The 8,548-nt window shown below is 59.1% G+C and overlaps 1 protein-coding gene across 1 annotated transcript; it reads left to right on the top strand.

Moving 5' to 3' along the window:
• The first annotated feature begins 3,461 nt into the window (after positions 1–3,461).
• BHLHE41 (basic helix-loop-helix family member e41) lies at positions 3,462–7,784 on the top strand. The gene is made up of 6 exons (XM_072875466.1): positions 3,462–3,554; positions 3,752–3,855; positions 4,119–4,182; positions 4,461–4,568; positions 4,858–4,969; positions 5,094–7,784. Exons 2-6 carry the CDS (start codon positions 3,794–3,796, stop codon positions 6,107–6,109), a joined length of 1,362 nt encoding a protein of 453 aa, XP_072731567.1. The 5' UTR covers positions 3,462–3,554; positions 3,752–3,793; the 3' UTR covers positions 6,110–7,784.
• The last annotated feature ends 764 nt before the right edge of the window (positions 7,785–8,548 follow it).

Genomic DNA, 8,548 nt, shown 5'->3' with positions numbered 1-8,548 from the left:
TTGATGGTTGATTCTAGTCATACAGCCAGCTTAGATAATTCAGTCTTTTTTCCTGAAGGCAAGTACTCACTGCCCTAAGAGCTGAACCCATCAAGTTGGCTCCTAGGCACCCTATTTCAGAGCCATTCCCTTACACCGTGGTTACAGACTGAGTTGAATAAACCTCCCAAATGTATTCTCCCCAAAGACCGTGGCTTTTGCACTGATTCAGTTGGGACAGACAGTCTGATTCCTTCCTTCTGCAGACTGAAAATGGTGGCGAGTGTTTGGTAGTAGGCGGTGTCCTGGCTAGCCCTTGTCTACAGCAGGAGGCTGTTTTTTCCTGTGGTGACCTGCAAACCTTTGATTTCCTTTTCTGAGTGATTTTTTCAGTTTCTTAACTCTTTGCTGTGGTTCATCTTGGCTTGTAAATTGGCCAAAGCTTTTCTTGTGCCTTCTATTTTCTGGAAAACATTCTTTTCCATGATAGTCATGCTGCTGATCACCTCTTTGATCCATCTTGCCATTTTAAACTGGGAATCTTCCAGGAGAATTTCGCACTCTCTCTGGACACTGAAGCCTTTTATCCTTGTCTGCAGGTGACCTCTTATAAAACTCTCTTAGAAGTTTCCAGATGTTGCTTGAACTCCTTTTGCAAAGCCTCCAGCTGTCTCGGCTCACATTTTGCATCTTTTGGTCATTTTCAATTTCTGTTCCCACTCGGTTCCAGAGGAATCCTAGAATTAGGACTTCTCCTAGAAGCTGAGTCTCACTCCGGACATTGTTTCCAGAATTTGAAGATTTGCCAGGTTGTTCCAGAGAGGATGAAGCCAGCTAAGATGCTCCAGAAATGCTCCAGCTGCTCCACAAGGAGGTGCTCCAGAAATGCTTACCCCCGGCTCCCCACCCCATATATTAGTTAGAGAAACCATGCAGAGCCCTGCTTTCCTGCCCATGGGAGGAATCAGCTGGAGGAAACTGTATTTTCTTTCAGAGTTCAAGCTCCCTTTGGGTCAGCACTCTCCCAAAAGGTTTCCATGTGCTTCATCTCAGGGTTAAGCTCCTTCTTTTATTTGGGCTGTGCCTCCAGTATTCTTGATGCCTTCTCAAAGACCAGTCCAGTCAGGAGGAGAGGAATTTCATGCTGACGGGGCTTGTTTCTCTCCACTGACTAGCAAGAGAACCTGTAGCTCCACCTTAGACATCCAACATGGATGCCTAACTTGGGGCAAACAGTGCCACCCTGCATGGCTAACTACTGCTGGCCTATGCCAACACCCCGCAAGTTTCACTCGCAGTCTGCAACCCCCTTCCCGAGGGAGCAGGTCTATATAGTCCAGCCTATGTAACAGTTTGCTTTTCTCACCAGCAGCAGATTCTCCCAACAACCTCTGCAGCAGCCCACGAGCCTCTCCTTCTGACACCCCAAATATAACCTATAGGCATGCGGCATACCTTTATGTTGTGTATTTTTAGTCCCCAGTTTAGTTGCCCTGACGGTGTGAAAATGTCATCAGGTTAACAGGGAAAGAGCTACACAAGCCTGCAGTGCCACTTGCTCGCCTGCCAAGCAGGAGCCTCTAACACCTCATCAGAGCCTTCGCTGCTCCTAAAACCTCATTCACACTTTACGTACGGGCAGCGTGGTTTCAGCAGCCCCCCGCATATAAAAATCACGAGTTACCCTCCTGATAAGATTACCTGGAAAGCACGACCTTTAGAAAGGAACGATGTGAGGCTCTTGTCTCTCTTTCGGCTGGCGAGGGCGTGCTTTCTGTTTATTGGGGTAGTTCCCTCACAGCTGCTGTGGGAGCCCCAAACTGTGCGCGCCGGGACTGGGGGTCACGCACCTCCAGGAGCCGGAGCCTGCGAAGGGAGGGAGCAAGGCCGAACCGAATGAAGGGCAAGCGGTCAGGGCTGGCGGGGGGGATACACACATCTCTACGGATCGCCTCTGCCGACACTTCCCGCCCGCAGTTCCCGCCGGGAACACCGGAGAGAAAGCCGCCAGCCCGGCCCCGTGTCGGGGAGGGGGGGTGTGGGGTGTGCGCTCCTCTCCCCCCGCACAGCACGTGGGGCCGGGGCCGCTGCACGCCCCGCACACACCCCACGCACCCCGCACGTTGCAGGGCCGCACATGCCGCGCCGGCGTGCACGCAGAGCACACGCGCAGGGACACACACGCGCAGGGACACACACGCGCAGGGACACACACGCGCAGGGACGCACACGCACACGCGCACAGCGCCTCTGCCCGGGGCACGGGGAAGAGCATCCCATTTCCTCGGGGCAGCAGCATCCCCCCTTCCGCTGGCAGGGGGGTCCTGGCGGGCTGCCCGCTGCCCGGGACTGGAGCGGCATGGCGCCCGGTACCCCGAGCTGGGGGGTGCCCGGCGCTGCCCGGTGCCGCCGGGTGCCGGCGCCCGCTGGCGGGGGGCGGCGGGGCAGGGCCGCCCGGTGCTGCCGGCGGCAGTGATGTGGCAGCAGGTCGGGTCACGTTGCCGGCCCTGTGCTCGTACCAGTGTGAGACGGGATTAGGGAGGCGGCTGTCGGTGCCGCCGCCGGCGGGGAGCGGGGGCTGCGCGGGCGCGCCCGGCGCGCAGGGACGAGGGCGCGGGGGCGGGGGATGGGGGGGTTCCCGCCCCGCCCCGTCCGGGGGCTGCCGCGGCCGGTCACGCCGCGCCGGTGCAAATCCTCTCCCAATGTCACCCCCTGCGCCCCGCAGGGATGCGGGCTGCCCGTCAGGAGGGCAGCGTCACACTACAGATATGTGTATATCATCTGTATACGTGTTTATGTAGATATGCGCATATATATATATATATGTATATCCGTATGTCCATAAGAAAGGATTTTGCCGCGGTCTGGCGTTGCAGGCAGATCCGGCTCCCGTCCAAAGGTCGGGCGGGAGAGCCGCCGGGCGGTATCGCCGGGGGGCGAGAGCTGCGGCACGGCGGCGCCGAGCCGGGGAGCGCCCCGGGGTGCCACTGCCGCACCGCAAAAACACGCGTGTGCGCCCGTTCGTGCCCACGCATCCGTAAATGTATATAAAGCGTGACCCCCCAAACGTGACCCCCCACCTGCCCCTCGGGGAGAGGCTGGCGGCTGCCCCCCCGCCCCCGCGCTGTGGGAGTCGCTTTGCCTTACGGGAGGCTGGCGCGCCCCGGGGACAGGGGCTGGATCCCCCGTGGGCGCGTTCTCCTCCCGAAATACAAATAAAAGAATAAAAATAAAATTCTAAAAATAATGAAAATCAATCGATAGCAATAATAGCAATGCAGTAGCAATGACAACAGTTGCGGCACTAGTAATGGCGATGATAACGCAGTCAGCAGCAGGAAGAAGACGGGGGGAAGCCGGTGTCTCGCAGGGCGGCCCCGGCCCGGCGGCGGGGACCCCCCCGGCAGCCCGCGGAGGGCCCCCCCCGCCCCGGTCCCGCCCGCCCCGCCCCCGGCCCCGCCCCCCTCCCGCCCGGCGCGCGCCGCACGTGAGCCGGGTGCGGGGCTGGCTGGCGGCGCGCGTGCCCCGCGGGCAGGCACGGCGCGGCACGGCGGCGGCGGCGGCGGCGGCGGCGGGTGCAAATCGCGGCGCAGCGTGTGCTGCGGGCGTGTGCGCGGCAGCGGGAGCGAGGCGGGCAGGGGGAGCGGCAGCGGCGGCGGCAGGGGGGACGAACTGCCGCACACTTTCGCCACTGCACGGGAGAGGGGGACGGAGGCTGCATGTGCGCAGCGTCGCTCGCGGATCTCCAAAGACTGATCTCAGCATCCCGCAGGCTCGGTCACAAGCTGCGACGAAGCGTCAGCCGCTGCCAGACATGGATGAAGGAATCTCCCGCTTGCCGGAGAGGCAGCTGCTGGAGCATAGGGATTTTATAGGGTAAGGCGCCAGGGCACTCTCTCCGGCTCCTGTCTCTTCGGCGTCTCGTCCTCTGGAGAAAGTGCTGGGAGGCGCTGGAAGCAGAGCCGCCTGCCCGGCGGGGCTCGCCTCCCTCCGCGGGCGGACCCGGGCGGTCCCCCGCCCGGCCCTGCGGGCAGAGCGCTCGGCTCCCCGCGCGGCGCTCGGGGTCTGTCCGCCCGCTCCAGGAGGTGCTGGGCTAGCTCTCGCTCTTGCCGGTGCTGGATCTTTGTGTTTTTCTCCAGGCTGGACTACCCTTCCCTGTACATGTGCAAACCCAAAAGAGGCGTGAAGAGGGACGAGAGCAAGGTAAGAGTAAGTTTCTGGGGCTGTTCTCGCTGAAGCGCTTAATTGGGGTTCGCCGAATGTGACGGCGCAGCTTCCCTCCCAAGAGCATCCCCGGGGGCCGCGCTTTTAACTTCCCCCCGAATTGCAAGCGGGTTTGCGAGCGAGCTGGCACGGCGGGGAGAGCGGTGCCTTGGCGATAATTTGCGCGGCATGTGGTCGGCGTGACATTTGTTTTGGTTTTGATCGTCGTTCCGAGGGACTCTGTCTAACGCTTGGCTTTTCCGGATTTTGCTCATTAGGAAACGTACAAACTGCCACATAGACTGATAGAAAAGAAGAGGCGAGACAGGATTAACGAATGCATTGCCCAGCTGAAGGATTTACTGCCCGAGCATCTGAAATTGACGGTAAGGTGCAGAGGCGCGTACGTGTACATGCAGATGCAGGCGCCGGCAGCCTGCCCGCCCCGCAGCCCCCGGGGCGGCGGGGCCGCGGGACGCCGGGCTGCCTGCCTGCCGGCTGCTGCCTGCCTGCCTGCCGGCTGCCTGCCCGCCTGCCTGCCCGCCGGGCTGCGGCGGCGGCCCTGGCCGTGACGCCCCTGGGGGACCAGTTTCCCCGAAGTTGCGCAGGCAGCGACTGGCGGTGGCCGAGCGTGCCGGGAGGTAGCCGAGCCGCCCCCTTCCCTTGCCTTCGCAGACGCTGGGACACCTGGAGAAAGCGGTGGTGCTGGAACTGACTTTGAAACACTTGAAAGCGCTAACAGCCTTAACGGAGCAGCAGCACCAGAAGATCATTGCTTTACAGAACGGTAAGCGGGCCCCGGGGGGCGCCGCCGCAGGGGCGCACCGGGTGCGGGCGGGGGGAGGCGCGGAGTGGGGCACCCCACGCCGGAGCCGCAGGCAAACGCTGTCCCCTCTCGGTCTCCCCCGCAGGGGAGCGGTCCATGAAGTCTCCCGTGCAGGCCGACCTGGACGCCTTCCACTCGGGCTTTCAGACGTGCGCCAAGGAAGTGCTGCAGTACCTCTCCCGCTTCGAGAGCTGGACCCCCCGCGAGCAGCGATGCGCCCAGCTCCTCGGCCACCTGCACTCCATCTCCTCGCAGTTCCTCCCCGGCCCCCAGCTCCTCTCCCAGCCGCCGGGCCCCCTCAGCAAGGGATCCTCCTCCTCCCCGCCCGCCCCCCCCTGCGCGCCGGGCCACAAGCCGGAGGGCCAGGCTAACTGCGTGCCCGTCATCCAGCGGACTCACGCCGCCGAGCTCAGCGTCGAGACCGACACGGACACGGACAGCGGCTACGGTGGGGAGGGCGAGGCGCGCCCCGAGCGCGGCCCCGCGGCGGCCGGGGGCACGCTGCCCGCCCTGGCCATCAAGCAGGAGCCGTCGGGGGACGAGGCCCCCCCCGCGCCCAAGCGGCTGAAGCTGGACCGCGGCGGCAGCCCCTTGCCCGGCCCGCCGGGCCTGGCGGCGCGGAGCGCCGAGGCGGCGGCGGCGGCGGCGGCGGCGCTGGTGAGACCCGACGCCGCCCTGCTGGGCTCGCTGATGGCCCTGGGGGCGGGCGGCGGCGGGGCCCCCTTCGGACAGCCGCCGGCGGCGGCCCCTTTCTGCCTGCCCTTCTACTTCATCTCCCCCTCCGCCGCCGCCGCCTACATGCAGCCCTTCCTGGATAAAGGCAGCCTGGAGAAGTATCTCTACCCCGCCGCCCCCATCCCGCTCCTCTACCCGGGCATCCCGGCCCAGGCGGCCGCCGCCGCGGCCGCCGCCGCCGCCTCCTTCCCCTGCCTCTCCTCAGTGCTCGGCCCCGCCGAGAAGGCGGCCGCGGCCGCCGGGCTGCCCCCAGCGCCCCACCTCCCGCACCCCTTCGCTGCCGCCGCCGGGCTGGCCGCCGCCGCCGAGCCCGGCGAGGAGGCCGAGGCCGCAGCCGCCGAGGAGCCCGGCGCCGAGGGCCCGTGAGACGCCGCCGGCCCGGAGTCCCCGCGGGCTCCCCGCCGCCGCTGCCCTCGCCTCGGACTGGCCGCCCCGCCGCGGGGCGGGGAGGGGCCGTCGGGCCGGCACCTGCGCTCCCGGCTTCCTACGGAGGGCAGGGCGGCGTCTGCAAGGGGTCGCCGGGGCCGGGCCGGGCGGTGCCGGGGCCCGGCCCGGGGGAGCGGCCGCCCCCGCGGGGAGCCCCGCGCCCCGCTGCCGAGGCGGCTGGTCCCGGCGCTGCCGCCGCAGAAGACCGTCAAGGATAAAATTTGCTACTCAGTATTTTTTTAATGTTTGGCTTTATAAATGCATAAATATGTTAAGGAAAAAAAAAAAGAGGAGGAAGAAAAAATAGTAAGGATACTTTTTTTTTTCTCTATACAAGGTAACTGAAACGTTGCACCTTATTTGGAATGGGTTTATACCGTGTCCCTAAGTCCCACTTAGGAACTTGCACTTGTTGTCCGGGAGACCTGGGCGGGTTCAGGGTGAGGGCGGCGAGGCGGGGGAAGAGGGGCAGACCCCAGCACCTGTGCTAGCACTTTACGGAGAACCGGAGCGAGGACGGATGGACCCTGAGCCCGAACCTGCAGTGCCTTGAGCACCCGGGGATGCCGCTGGCTCCAGCGAGTTTTGGGTGTGCAAGGGAAGGAGGGTCAGGCCCATGATGTAACCTTGTGCTTGTTTTGTCATTTTTTTTCGGCTAAGGTATACAGGTGTGGCAAGTGCATTTGTTCTCGCCCTGTCTTGATTTAACTCAGTACGCTCCCGAGAGATTTTTCCCCGAACCTTGCTGTATAAAATGAATGTTTCTGCACTGAACTACAGAAAGAACCCCCCCTTTCTCCCCCAAGAAAACACAGAGCGACTCGTCAGCCTGAACTCGTTTTATCCCACATTCCGAACGACACAAACTGGAGGCCGTAGGTAAACACCTCGCTGTGCAATCAGAAACGATTAGACCGGTCGGGGTAAGTTTCCCGTATGGGTTCTCCCCTCATCCCATGCTCAGATACCGCGATTTCCCTTTCTGGAGACAAACCAGACGCCAGATAATCACACAGATAGAGCTTTTATAATAAGGCTTAAACCAAGACCTTGCCTAGATATTTTTAGTTTGTTGCCAAGGTAGCACTGTGAGAAATCTCACTTGAATGTTACGTAAGAGGTGAGACACAACAGCCTGGCGAGGAGTGAGTGCGTGTCCGGGGTCTGTCGGTCCGTTTGGTGCATCTGCTGCTGCTGTTGCTACTGTTTGCCTCAAACGCTGTGTTTAAACAACGTTAAAAAAAAAAATCTTACTAGCCTACAGAGTGGCTGTATGTAAATAGTTGTTAATACATCCAATTAATGATGTCTGACATGCTATTTTTGTAGGGAGAAAATATGTGTTAATGATATTTTGAGTTAAATATCTTTTGGGAGGATTTGCTGAAGAAGTTGCACTTTTGTTACAATGCTTACGCTTGATACAAGCTTATGCTGTCTTAAATTATTAAAAAAAATAAATCCTGTCTGCAAGAAACCAGCTGTTTTAGAACAGTTTAGTATGTGATATATTAGAAATCAATCTTTATATTCAGTATTTTCCAGCACTCCATGAATTCTATTATCTAAATATTTCCACACTATTTTGTGATTAAAAGAATTCTTACGAAGGAATAAAAACTTTAATACACAAAATGGGGTTGTCTACTAATTAAAAATCTTACGATAATACATAATAATGGATGCATTGAGCTTCAAAATGTACGATTGTGTGGCTGGTGATAATCATTGAATGCCTTTTCGCATTTTTAATCTGGGTTTCGATTTGCTTGCTTCTCTTTAATTGACTTTAGCATACTCTGTTTCAAGACACGCACGTTTCACAAAGCGTAAAGCACGCATGTGGAACATACGTGTTTCTTCCTGACATCTACTTTTTCCTCTTCTTTTTGCAAAAGAATTATCTTTACAATTAACACTTTACAGCCCTGGTGCTGCGTGGAAGCTATCTTTGCTCACAATGAGCAAACTTTACGATCCGTATGACAATTCAACGATGTATCATAAACTCTGGAGGAATGATGTATGCCCCAGCTTGGAAATCCTCTAGGAAAACTGAACATTTGGTGGGGGGGAGAGCAGGAGGGGGAATAGAGTGGTGGAAACAGGCAAGTAATTCACAGTGTGGAAATGCAGCACCCTAAAGACTTCCACAGATTTAATATCTGAGCCGCTGATCACCTTTTCTTTCAAAAATTCTTCCTGTTCCAGAGAATTAAAATTAAGAAAACCCTCAAACAGTAGCCAATGTTTATGTAAGACAAATAAAAGGAAGCGTTTCGTGCTCCCTCTACTGGTTCTTCAATACCAGTGACTCTGTGCTCGCAGCTACACTGACAGTGAGTGATGCTGGAACGCAAGTGTCACAGGAAACTCTAC

Source organism: Ciconia boyciana, chromosome 1 (assembly GCF_034638445.1).
Source record: "Ciconia boyciana chromosome 1, ASM3463844v1, whole genome shotgun sequence".
In the NCBI taxonomy this organism is placed as follows: Eukaryota; Metazoa; Chordata; class Aves; order Ciconiiformes; family Ciconiidae; genus Ciconia; species Ciconia boyciana.
Note: the sequence above shows the minus strand (reverse complement) of the source record. Positions and strands in the feature narration are given on the sequence as shown.